This window comes from Trichosporon asahii (genome assembly GCF_000293215.1).
Source record: "Trichosporon asahii var. asahii CBS 2479 unplaced genomic scaffold scaffold00071, whole genome shotgun sequence".
NCBI classification, from domain to species: Eukaryota; Fungi; Basidiomycota; class Tremellomycetes; order Trichosporonales; family Trichosporonaceae; genus Trichosporon; species Trichosporon asahii.
The window spans coordinates 261,394-274,362 of record NW_014040854.1 but is presented as its reverse complement, the minus strand read 5'-3'; the positions used below and the strand labels follow the sequence as shown (position 1 = coordinate 274,362).

At 60.7% G+C, this 12,969-nt stretch overlaps 3 protein-coding genes across 3 annotated transcripts; 2 read left to right on the top strand and 1 right to left on the bottom strand.

Annotated features, from left to right (window-relative positions):
* Positions 1–2,340: 2,340 nt before the first annotated feature.
* A1Q1_04967 (uncharacterized protein) lies at positions 2,341–3,072 on the top strand (the record flags this gene model as incomplete). The annotated part of the gene is made up of 1 exon (XM_014321774.1): positions 2,341–3,072. The coding sequence occupies one exon, from the start codon at positions 2,341–2,343 to the stop codon at positions 3,070–3,072; it is 732 nt and encodes a 243-aa protein (XP_014177249.1).
* Positions 3,073–5,019: 1,947 nt separating this feature from the next.
* On the top strand, positions 5,020–6,433 carry A1Q1_04966 (uncharacterized protein; the record flags this gene model as incomplete). The annotated part of the gene is made up of 2 exons (XM_014321773.1): positions 5,020–5,871; positions 5,948–6,433. The coding sequence occupies 2 exons, from the start codon at positions 5,020–5,022 to the stop codon at positions 6,431–6,433; spliced, it is 1,338 nt and encodes a 445-aa protein (XP_014177248.1).
* Positions 6,434–7,619: 1,186 nt separating this feature from the next.
* On the bottom strand, positions 7,620–9,036 carry A1Q1_04965 (phospholipid metabolism-related protein; the record flags this gene model as incomplete). Its single annotated transcript, XM_014321772.1, has 4 exons — positions 7,620–7,864; positions 7,906–7,969; positions 8,231–8,522; positions 8,849–9,036. The coding sequence occupies 4 exons, from the start codon at positions 9,034–9,036 to the stop codon at positions 7,620–7,622; spliced, it is 789 nt and encodes a 262-aa protein (XP_014177247.1).
* Positions 9,037–12,969: the final 3,933 nt, after the last annotated feature.

Here is a 12,969-nt window from a genome sequence, read left to right as displayed (position 1 = left end):
ACTGGAGACTCGGGTCATTACTCGCGGCGCTCTCCTCGCTACCGTCCACAAGTCTGAATTGCTTGGCATTTAGCGTCGCTGCTACAAGCCAACTGCGGAAGAGCCAATTGCTGAGCCGTTCGAGCCGTTCGAGCCGGCTTCATGGTTTCTGGCTTCATGGACGGCCTATTAACCATGCACTAATGCTTCTGGCTAATGGTAGTCAAGAGTCGGCCCCGCGCACGCTAAACCAAGCTAAGCACGCTAAGGACTAGCGGCTGGGGGCGTGGACCCGGATGATGCGACAACACGTGATGGGCACAAGACCAGAGCCGCGTAGTGAGACCCAGTCAGACGCGGGACGCAAGGCACGGAAGGGACGGAAGGGGGTTGGACGCGCCGTGCCTGGCGTTGGCACCTGGGGGAAGACATGACTCAAGGCTTGATCCGGTGGGCCCAGACCCGCGAAATGGCCCAGATGTGGAAGACGCTTTTCAGTCATGTCTCGCTGGCGCGCTGGACTTTAAGCTCGCGGCAGATCCCAAATCCTGAGAATGGATCCGCTGATGGATCACCACCTGACTGCACGCAGGTACGGGCACTTTGCCGTGCCTCAGCCTTGCCTCATGCCTATTGCGACGTCATGCCAGCTGCGCAAGCAAGACGCTGAGCGCTGAGTGGGCCATGGAGCCCGACCAGACGTACCTGCGTACCCGATCTCAGCTGATAACAGTCCCGGTCACACGGTCATGCATGTCGTTTGACCGTGCCGCTGCGCATGCCTTCGCATCCATTCTCATGCCGGAATAACGGAACACTGCGACTGGTCCACTGGGGCAGGCTGTTGGTCATTCAACTCAGTCCGTAGCCGTGCATAACCGATACGGGTGGGATGAGGGAGGGGCCAGCTGGACAAATCCGTGCACGGTCGGGACGTCGGATCCGTGTTGACCAAGAAAGTTGACAACGTTCATAACGTATGTACGTTATTCGGGCACAGAGAATCAGCTGAGACTTGCATGTGACGGGGTTTCTCCGCCGACGGCGACCGCAAGTCCAGCTAGCCTTGGGTCTCGTGCCTACTGATGGGAAGAGGGAGGCGTTCCTGGCGCGGATGGGGGTGCCTCTTGTCCTCCTCTCACCGGGGCATCCGATAGGCACGGCTGTAAGAGCTCGAGAGAGAGGCGGAAAGTGCCCGTGATTGCAAAAATGGGCCAGTTGGTGTCCCGTGTTCGGTGCCCCAGAGGTGTGTCTAACGGCGTCAGGGAAGCCAGAATGAACCGGTCAGCATGAGCGGTAAGCCAACTCGACCACTGGACAGGACCGGCTTTATGCAGGCCATTGCAGTGACCCAGTGGATGCAGGGTGTGGCGAGACCACCGAATTGAACGGGCGAAGGGTGCGCGATACGTAAGACCTGCCCTCCCTGCACGTTGGCTCCTGCGATGGCGCGTTGCGGTTAGAGACGCAGCACCCTCATAATGCCCCAATCCGAGCACGGCTAGAGCGCGGTTCAAGGTCGGCTGAGAGACCCATGTGAGCGAGCTTGAGCGGCCCAGTTGCGCGATCGCCCTAGTCCCCCTCGCCCCCCTTCATTACTTTCGAATCCCCTGTCCATGGCTTCTGGATCCCGTCCTCATTGGCAGAGGTCCATCTGCATGTGGCGCCAGTCGGCCATGTCGGCTATGCTTAGCAATGCAGCTGTGTTCGTTTGCATGTTTGTTGCCTGGTGGGTTGCATTTGCCGTGATATTGCCTCGATGTCGATTCGTTCGTTCGGTTAATTCTTCCATAACAGCTGCGATGCAGGTGCCCGTAGGAAGGGAGGGCAAAGGGACAAAGGGGAGGTAATGACGGCCGAGCGTAATCTATGGGATCTGCAACTTCGCTTACTCTCCTCTGATGCCTGAGCGCATACCGGGAGTCCTGGCACGGGTGCTGAGATGCCGCTGGGGCAGACAATCACAAGTCGCCATCGCACCCACCTGGGGAAACGAAGGCGAGATTTGGCCACACAGACCTCTGCGTCTCTTGCACGGCTAGTGCTGCAAGCTAGAGGCTCCTCTCTTCCGATCCCTTTGTACCCTCGGTCCATTCGCGGCGCATCTATATCTCCCCCGGCTGCCCCTTGGCGGCCGTTTACCCTAGTCACCAGGCCAGGACTCTGTGCGCCGGCTTGCACAAGATACCGAGCGTCCGAGCAAACGGGCGAGATGATGATCTCGTCAGCAAGCACCATGGCAGGAATGCGGACAATGGCACGCCCGCTCGAAGGTCAACACGCCTCAGCCCCCGTGCCCAAAACGTTTCGCAGGGTCTCACTCTGGCTGCATTGAGGCTCAGGCTCCGGCCCCCGCTCGCCATGGGCACGGCAGCCACATTACTAGGCTGGGGCGCCTGGACTCTCACTTTCGCAGCATTAAGCAGTCTCATTCCTCCTGCCGCCTCAAGGCTGTATTGGTTGGCTTGGACATGGCTTGGAACAAAAGTGGTCTGGTGGACCCGGTGGGCGGCTGCGGCATCCCAGCTGGCCAACTCGCCAACTTGGCCAACAGCTGCCCGAAATCTCATGACTTTGCTGCCCCTCCATGCCTCCACCACCCCTCCACCGCAACCACCGGACCAATGCAAGCGCGTCGGCTGCGTCACGAGCGCGGCGGCTTTGCCCGCTTCTGTGCGGCAGGCGCCAGACCCACCCCCAACTTTGTCCCCCGTTGGTCGACAGCTGCGGGCCTCGCACAAAGGCGCAACGCCCCCGGTCATTCAAGCACGACAGGCTGCCATGCCAAGCATTCTGACACGGGCAACAAGGGCCATAGGGGCATTAACCAGGCTGAACTCGGGCGCGCGCGTACGACGCACAACGCACCAACCGAACCGCGAGCCGGCCAACCGGATCTGGGGTTTCGATATCAGATGCACAGGATGCAAATCTCAAGAGCAGAGGGGAACGTCGAGTCGTCGAATCGAGTGCACAACAGGGGAAAGTAGATCCCAAGACCCCGCCCCCGCTCAGGTTGGCGGCGGCATGCAGACTGAGAGGCGGGCAGCAGACGTAGCGAGCGGATCGGGGCAGTCCGAGATCGATGCATAACCCACCCGCAGACTGGAGCGGTGGTTCTCACCGCCTCGAGGCTCAAGATCTGCACTGCCCAGACCAGCTCTGTCGCATATCGTAAACAAACGTACCGATGCAACGACTGCATCGCCCTGTCTTCTGGCATGGTGTCATGCCTCTGTATCGTACAAGAGTTTGCCACCATGTCACGAGCGACGCGCGTCAGCGTCGGCTGATGAATGGATCGACTTCGCGCTACATGTCACGCCTGTCAGGCCTGACGTTTGGGTATCTCTCTGTGCCAAGACAACACAGCTGCGATACCAGCGTCACATCACCGTAGCAATGATGCAAGACCCGAGCGAAGCGACGAGGGAGCCGCCCGGGTTTGCCGACTATGTGACTGATCTGTTACTGCGAGGAGAGAGTTCTTGGCTGAATCTGAGACGCAGATGCAAAGGGGGAGGGACGGAGACGAGCCGGGCCATGGATGAACCTGGGTGGGATGATGGACTGCGGTCAGCTGAGCACGCTGAGCGACACATCCCCCCGGTCGCCGTGTTCATCTGAACAGTCGCGCAGACCCGAAATCGCCCAATCGGGCAGCGAGGGGAGCATAGTCGGGATCAACCATGCAGGGTCACCCGTCTGGCCGTCTGGGTCCTCTGGCCGTCCTCCTGCGCCCGTCGTGCGCCCTCCTGTGCCCTCCTGACCGCTCCTGGAGCTCCTGACTGTCCTGAAGCCCTGCTGACCCTGCTGCCCTTTGGCGCGCCCCTGGGCCAGCTGGGCCCTTGGAGTCTGGCTGGGTGTCGGTGTCTCCGGATTTCCCTGCCCTACGGCCATCCTCTGCTCCGGTGGGTGGCCAAGCCAAGCCTGCTGCCGGACCTGCGGTTGGGAGCTGGGCCCGCGTCTGCTTCAGTCGTTTGTACGCACTGTGGCCCCAGGCCGCGGTCGCGCTGCCCCGGCTGGATGCCTGCCCCTGCTGGCCTGCTTGGACCCTGTGTCCTGCTGCCCCCCCCCGCTGCCCCACAGAATATAGGCACGGGTCACATTCTCTTTCTTTCGTCTTGGCCCCGCCCTTTAGCCTCGTGCGCCTGCCCGGTTTCCATCCTTCCCTGCCCTGCCCAGGTCCCAGCCTAGCCTCCGGTGGCCAAGTCCCAAGTCTAAAATCGCAACCGCCCGCTTGGTTGGTGGGTGGGTGAGTGAGTGAGTGGGTGGGCGAGTCTTAGAGACACAAGACGTTGCTCGCTCAACGGCTCTGCGTCTGCGACACTCTGCGATCCTCCCAAGAGCTGCATCTGCGTCTCTCTCGCTTCCTGCCTAGCCTGCGTCTGCCCGTCTTGTCCCTTCTCCCCCCTCCCCCGATCTTCCCCCTGCCCGTCTCTCAGCTGAGCCCCTTGGCTTCCCCCCTCCCTCTTGTCCATACCGCCGGTATTGAAATAGCTCGTATCCCGGAACACACCAACGGCTAGACCTATAAGTCCGGGCCTGCGCCCTTTACCCACACCCCCTCTCCCCTCCTCTGACCACTAGACTACTTTCCACTCGTCTGCACCACTCTACTTCAAGTGTTGCACATCAACCGGCACCACCTGTCAGCAACCGAGAAACCGAGCAGCAGACCACGCCAAGCCACCTGCTCGACGCCCAGCAGCCCGCCCTCCTCACCCAAGCACCTGCTCTCGCCTATCCGCCTATCCCCTTTGGCCTCTCCCCTCCCCCACTCTAGCCTCGACTCTCTCACCTCTCGTCTCAGCCAGCCGAGCTTCTCCCGCCAGACGTCAACTGCCCTCCCCCCTTCCATCTCATCCCTCATCTGTCTCTGACTTGTACCCGCCTGTACTCTCACACCCTCAGAGCCCACCTCAAACCAGCCCCCATCGACGGATCCCCCGCCGAGAGCCAGACGTCGTCTCGCCTCCGTCCACACTTGTTATGACCTTGTCGCCGACACACTCGACCTCGCCCCGATCCGAGCACGCCATGTCCACCTCGATCCCGATCCCGAGTGTGCACTACTCCGGTGGCGGCGGCACGTCGCCTCGTTCGCGCCCCCTGCCTTCGCCCGGCAGCTCGTCCCGCTCACCGTCCCAGTCGTCTCTGTCCTCGTACCGAGCCCAGGTGGCGCCTTACCCCCGCCGGCCGTCGCAGGACGAGCGCGGTGAGCAGGGGCGGGAGCGCTTCCTCCCGCCCCCCAACAGCGGCACGCCGCTGCACGTCCTTCACGAGCGGGAGCGTGAGCGCGAACTCCGCGAGAGGGAGCTGCGCGAGCGCGAGATGCGGGAGAGGGAGCTGATGAGGGAGCGCGAGCGCGACCCGCGTGACCCGCGCGAGAGGGACCCCCGCGACGCCGTCCACTCTAGGGACGGAAGGGACCACCTGCGCGACCTGGACGAGCGCGAGCTCCTCCTGCGCGAGCGTGAGTTCCGTGAGCGTGAGCTGCTTCGTGAGCGCGAGCTGCTCCGTGAGCGGGAACTGCTCCGCGAGCGCGAGCTCCGCGAACTCCGGGAGTACCGCCAGCAGCAGCAGCAGCAGGCCGCCGGCCGCCCCGCCCTCCCCCGCGCCCAGAGCGACAGGTACAGCGACCGCTACTCTCTGCCCAGCTTTGCCAGCATTGCGACCTCGCCGACCTCGGCCATGAACCCCTCCATGGGCCCGCCGGCGCACCCCTCCCCGCCAGGCGGCAGCCCCAAGGGTCTCCGCCCCTCTTACAGCTACGAGGCGTCTTCGCCGCGCAACGCCCCCGCTCCAGCGGGGGTGCTACCGCTCCTCGCCGCCCCAGGCTGCCGAGGTCTCCCCGCCCCTGCGGAGCATCAACTCCCTCTACGCGCACGAGTACGCCCAGCCCGGCGCGCCGATGGGTGGCCGGGCACGCTCGCACAGCGCGAGCCACCGCGACTGGGACCAGCAGCGGTACTACTCTCCTCCTGTTGCTGCGGCGCCTCAGCCCGGCCCGGGTGGAGGGGCCAAGAGCCGCCGCCTGGCTCACCTCATGAGCGAGCAGAAGCGGCGCGAGAGCATCAACACGGGCTTCAAGAGCCTGCGCAACGCGCTCCCCTCCGCGATTCCCACAGACTCCAAGGCCATCATCCTCCGCAAAGCCGTGCTGCACATCAACTACCTCCAGGATGAGCTCAAGAAGCTCTCCGCCGCCAACGGCGCCCCGACTCCCGTTCTGACGAGGGGCACGTCAGGCAACTCGGCAGCCGAGGTCGACGAGATCATGGAGCAGGACCCGGAGGAGGAGCAGGACGAGATCGAGGAGCAGGACGACGACGTCGCGGCCGTCACGCCAAAGGTGTCCAACCTCCACGTCAAGACGGGCGCGGGAGGCAAGTGGGAGGTCGAGACGATCGAGAACATCGACATTGACCGCAAGCCCAACATTGTCGTTTAGGCGACCGAGCGAAGACCGAGCGAAGCGAGGTCGCCAGCTCTTGAGGCCGAGAGATAGGAAGGCCGCGAGCCTCCCTTGCTCTGATCAACGTCGCGCCACGCCGAACTAGACGCCAGGTGTCTCCCCGGCTCGCGAGAAAAATCACTACGGTCGTCCTCGCCCCGCCCTCGCACACCACGACAAGAGTCACAATCTATCATTTCAACTATCAACTGTCCGGGTTTCGTGTGTTTTCCGCTTTATTTCTTCTGGGTTTCGTACAAGGGTTTCGACTGGGTTTCGACTGGGTTATCGTACAAGGGTTCCAATGGGTTTTGTTGAGAAAGGTCTTCGAGGGTTTCTCAGGGTTTCTGAGGGTTTGTTGACAGGTTCTCGAGATAAGGTTATAAGATAGGAGCAAGGAAGGAAGAGCACAAGAAGAAGTAAAGAAGTAGTAGCAAGTAGTAGCTTTCCAAACTATCGTTGTCTACGCAGAGAAACGGGAAGATTGTTGTACTTTATACCCATGGATGATTGACATGCAAAAAAAGCAGAAGTACACGCACCCATTTGCTTGCATCTTGAGTCGAAGGTCGAGGACATGTTACTGATGAAGTACTTGGCTCTGCCACTCGATGCCACTGGTCAACTTCTTCCCACCTGTCTCGCGTAGCCAGAGTTGTCCAGCAAGATCACGAGCACGAGCTCCAAGTGCGACTGCACGAGCACTCTGGCACTCTGACACTCTGACACAGCTTGCACTCAGAAAGCATATAGCAGAGAATGAACGTGCGTTCTGCAATGTCATGCACACACGGCTCAAAGATGTGGGGAACGGGCACACCGGCACCTCAACGCGCACATGCACACTGAGCCCCGCACGCACACATGACCGGGGGGGCTTGCCCGTACCACGCTGAACACATGATACACATGTCCAGACCAGTTGCACATGAGGCACTGACGCACACTTGCCCAGCTTGCACATGACCTCGAACTCTGGACCAAACTGCGAACGCCCGGTCTCACTCGGATCTCAGTGCGAGATAAGATAGTGCGCCTCCATTCCACTCTGCCTCCACACTGTCTCCACCGCTCACCGCTCTGTGCTGAAGAGCTAATGAGTGCATGACATCGTTGACGTATAGCGTTAAGGATACTTGTTATTATTCACAGTTTAATTCGGGAAACGAAACCGCTGGCGACTCTATGCGTATCTTTCCTGTTTGGTATCGAGCTCGGCTGGTACTGCGTTAGGTACTTCGTACAAGACAAGGGCGACGACAGGGACTACGAGTGGTTCTGCCAGCCGGCAGTGTCCTCGCTCTGGCGGGGGACGCCCTCGTCGTTGAGGAGGCGGACGCCGTTCGAGAGATCCGTGCCGTAGTCGTCGTCGGCGTCGTCCTCGCTCGAGCTGGGCAGGAGCGGGAGGTGGCACACGGGGTGTGCGAGCTGGGCTGTTTGTCAGTTTGCGAGATCTGCAAATAACTCACGGTAGTACGCGCGGTACGTGATGAAGGCCACGAGGTAGCCGAGGAGGGATCCGACAAGAACGTCCTGCCAGTGGTCTGTTGTCAGTTACCGCAGGAGACGCGAAACTCACGGCGGTTGTCTTCAGTGCGGCTGATAGCCACCATGATGGCGCCAAGGAGGGGCGAGAGGGCGACCCACGCGCGATTGCGGTGGCCGTGCGGGTGCCAAATGTGCATCTTGCCCGCGAGGTAGAAGGAGAGGAAGCCGAGACCGGCAAACGAGAGCGAGCTGTGGCCGCTGGGGAAGGACTGTGGTGAGCTGGCTGCGGCGCAGCACTCGACATACCTTGAAACCGTCGTTAAGCCTGTGCCAGTCGGTCTGCGTGCAGATCGTGAAGTTGGAGAGGCCGTACACGGGACGGTCATGCGCGCCGGCCTTGGGCTGGCATCGGTCGATCAGATCGGGGCGGGGACGGCCAACAGCCATCTTGATGATGTTGGTGACGACACCAGCCATGAGCCACGAGATAGTGCAGCCGACGAGCGAGTTGTGGATGTCCCACGCATTGCGGGCGACGATGAGCGAGAGAATCAGAAGAGCCCCCAAGGGAACGAAGAGCGAGATGACGATGAGTGAACTGCCCGTTAGTTGCCGCAGCTTGCCATAACTTACTTTAAAGGTACACGCTCATGCTCGGCGAAGGTGTGCTGGATGGAGATGTCCTTGAGCGAGAACTCGCGCTTGTATCCGGGCGCGCGCGAGATGGCTAACAAGAGGATCCTGTTATGTTAGCTGCGTGACCTTCCCTTGTCGTAGGGCCTTCCTCTAAAGCGCAGTCGTCGTTGCCACTGGTGTAAACAGTAGACGGTTCATGACGACCGGGACGACGTAAGCCGGCATTGGCAGGCGTCGTTTTGCAACAACTGATAAGGCATGCGGACGCCTGAAGCCCCCTAAACTCACCAGAGAAGGCCGATGAGAGCCCAGTCGGACCAGTACGACTTGATGAGGCGGCGGAAGGTGAACGGGCGCTTGTCGCGATGTCCATTGGAAACACGACGCTCGCCCTCGTAGGCGGTGACAGGGAGAGTAGGATCGCCTTGAGGAGCGGCGGGGAAGCAAGCTCCCACCGTGTTGTTCCAGAGAGACATGGTGGCGACTACTCCAGGAGTGGAAGTGGTGCGATGAGTGATGGTGAAGATGAGCAAAGTAACGCGCGCGATGTCTGTCCAGTCCGCTGTCAGCGATCGGTCAATGTCTGTGGACGGATCGGCTACCGCCGAGCGCCACCCGTGTTACAACCACGTGCGGGTGACACAGCTTCAAGTTGACTGGGTTTACAGGTCATTCTTGGCTGATAAGATCACGTGACTGCCAAGTCCATCCCTGGCCGTTCTCGGAAAGTGCCCACTATCCGGTGTCGAGAGGTCGGAAGAAGTCGCACTTTGAGACTCGGTTACTTGTGAGGAACATGCGTGCGCGGAGGTCACCTGACCCTCCTGGAGGGCGATCGCTTGGAGTTTCGTGCACGCAATCGGGGGGCTCGGCATGCATAACAGCAGGATCGCAGGAGAAAGTGAATTGGAATGGGTTCTCGTTAAGGTTGCGGGCGAGTCGCGATGTGATTCGTAAAGTGGGGAATTCCGACGCGATGGGGGTTGAACGAGCTTGTGTCCATGGAACCGGCGGCAGAGGCGGTAAGAGCACCAAGCAGATGCGGAGTTTGTCACTCATGGGAGCCAAAGCCGCTCCGGACAGGGGACGCGATTGGCCGAGCGGCTGGGGCAACCAGGGTCGTGCTCGACTGTATCTGCCAATGCCGCTTCAACCTCGCCAAAATTATCATCGATGCATGACAGAGGTCAAAGGGAGCCGCCGGGAACGGCGAGGGGTCCTGTCAAGTCCTGGCATGCTTGGGCGCTTGACCGCTGGTACCTCTGCGGCTATGGCTATCCTGATTTGACTTTCTGGAGTTCTCTGGTCCGGCGCGTCATGCCGCCTTTATCTCACGACTCAAAACTATGCACCCGCTTCAGACCCTTCCCCACCTTGCCGGCTTCGACCAAGTTCGACCAACGCAGTCAGCGCGTCCCCACTCTTACTTAAACATCTCCTCTTACTCTTTTCTCTCGCTCCCGGTGCACCCTTTTCTCGTGAGTCCGTCCGTTACTACCTCTGCTTGCATCTCTCGCACTCCGAGGGCTGGTCCAAGCCGACGTTCGCCGGAGCGTCAGCAAATCGCATCATGCCACCCGCACTCGGGCCTGGGTCGACGAAGATCCCGGCCACGTGGACCGACATTGTCAATTTCTCACCGGCGCCCACTGCGTCACCGCCGAACGCGCAGATATTATTGACCTCTTGGGAACGACTGGTTGCTGATACATCTCAGGTCACCACTCTCCCCCACAACTTCTGCCCAAAATGGCTTTCCGCCAGATTGGTGAGTTTTACAGCTCTGACTGAGCGGGCCAGACAGTCCGCTAGCGTTGTGGATTGTCTCGTCTGATCGGTCATCTGCGAGGGCGCGATAACACGCTGACGCGATGCGATGGGTGGATACAATTTTTCGTTACCACGCCCGCAAATGCAATGTTCAGCTCGCACCCAGATTGCAGCGCGTTCAGCGCGTTCGGCCCTTGCGCCCCGCGCCGCCGTCGCCCGCCTCGCCGCTCCTGTTGCTGGTAGCCCCTCGGCGCTCCGCAGCATTCGTGCCTACGCCACGGACGGCCAGCAGCAGCCCCAGTACTCTCAGCAGCCGCAGCAGCAGCACGAGCAGCCCAAGCACAAGGGCCGCTTCCGCAGGATCCTCGGCAACGTTGTCAAGCTTACCGCTGTTGTCTTCATTGGAGCCACTGCCTTCTTCCTCTACGGTGAGTAACCGGGTACGTGACCACCCGTGCGTCACCCCCCAAATAATGATATCATAGCCGCGGACCTCGAGCTAACACCCGGCAGAGATCAACGCCGACAACCACCCCGGAGACCAGAAGCCCCAGGACCCCTCGAAGCCTACTCTCGTGATTCTCGGCTCTGGATGGGGCGCTACGTCGTTCCTCAAGCAGCTTGACACGGACGAGTTCAACGTTGTTGTCATCTCTCCCCGCAACTACTTCCTCTTCACTCCCCTCCTCCCGTCCGTCACTGTTGGAACGCTCGAGCCCCGCTCGATCATCCAGCCTACCCGCTTCATCACCCGTCACAAGAAGCGTGCCGTCCAGGTCTACGAGGCGAACGCTGAGGATGTCGACCCCTTCGCCAAGACTGTCACCTTTCAGGACCTGTCTGGCCTGAACGGCCCCACTGACAAGGTCACGATCAACTACGACTACCTTGTCTACGCCGTCGGCTGCGAGAACCAGACGTTCGGCATGAAGGGTGTCACGGACTACGCCTGCTTCCTCAAGGAGCTCCCGGACGCCGAGAAGATCCGTGAGAAGCTCATGGAGTGCATCGAGACTGCCCACTTCCCTGGCCAGAGCGAGGCCGAGGTCGACCGCCTCATGCACATGATCGTTGTCGGTGGTGGCCCCACTGGTGTCGAGTACGCCGGTGAGCTGCACGACTTCCTGATCGAGGACCTCAAGAAGTGGTACCCCGAGGTCGCCGACAAGCTGCGCATCACCCTCATCGAGGCGCTCCCCAACGTGCTCCCCGCCTTCTCCAAGCAGCTCATCCAGTACACCGAGTCGACCTTCAAGGAGAACAAGATTGACGTCCTCACCCGCACCATGGTCAAGGATGTCAAGGAGGACAGCGTCATCGTCCAGGACGCCAACAAGGAGACGCGCGAGATCCCCTACGGCCTCCTCGTCTGGGCCACCGGAAACACCTCGCGCCCCATCACCCGCAACCTGATGGCCAAGCTCCCCGCTGTCCAGACCCAGCGCCGCGGTATCGTCGTCGACGACTACCTCGAGATGCTCGGCGCCCCCGGCGTCTACGCCATTGGCGACTGCACCGCCACCTCGTACGCCCCCACCGCAGGTCGCGTCCCAGGAGGGCAAGTACCTCGCCACGACCTTTGGCAAGATCGGCCAGAAGGCCAAGTACGAGCGCCAGCTCAAGAAGCTGCGCGAGTCGGGCACCGCCTCGGCCGAGGAGATTGAGAACGTCGTCAAGAAGCTCAACCGCGTCTCCAAGATCACCCCCTTCCACTACTCGCACCAGGGCTCGCTCGCGTACATTGGAAGCGAGAAGGCCATCGCCGACCTGCCCCTCTTCAACGGCAACCTCGCCTCCGGAGGCGGCGCCGCCATGCTCTTCTGGCGCTCCGCTTACATCTCCACCCTCTACTCCCTCCGCAACCGCTCCCTCGTTATGGCTGACTGGCTCAAGGTCAAGCTCTTCGGTCGTGATGTCTCGCGCAACTAATTCATACCACGGACTCTTGTACTACTTAGCCGGATAGATTCCCCCTACTATTAGAATGCATCCAGTATGCTGCCACCAGAGCTGCAAGAGGCTAGGAGATCGTCTGCAAGCAGCAATATTACTCTCGCATGATTAGCTTCGGCTATGGTACCTAGATTAGATATCGCTATGCGGGTGTGTCGGCAGGTTGAAGGCGATGTGCATGCAAAATGAAGACGACAACCGCCTAATCACGTGAACTATGTTTTCAGCAAACCATGGTGACATCACTGTGTTTTCATCCCATTTCCAGGGCTGCACTACACGGGGCCTTGACAAAGTGCACGGTGCTCGCTGCTGTCGCGCACCCCTCTTCACGAAACCCTTCTTGCTGACTTCTCCTCGCCACTCGCTGGTATTCCCAACTCCTTCCCATCCCTTCCACTATCACCCAAAGCCGCTGACTATTTTGCCATGCTTCCCCCTTCAACGAGAACAACTTAGGCCCCCGGTGAGGACGAGTAACCGGTCCCCGGCGCTTGCCCCGAGCCTTCCCTCTTCCGACTACCCTCTTCCGACCACCCACTCATCTTCATCTTCGACCCATTCCTTCCCAGCTTTTAATGGACTCGCCTTGACACAGCAGTCCCTCTCCTGACCCTCCCTGGCGTACGCTGCGGCCGCCGAAGGTCCGGGAGGTAAGGCCGTCGTCACCTTCCCCCTCCCCCCCC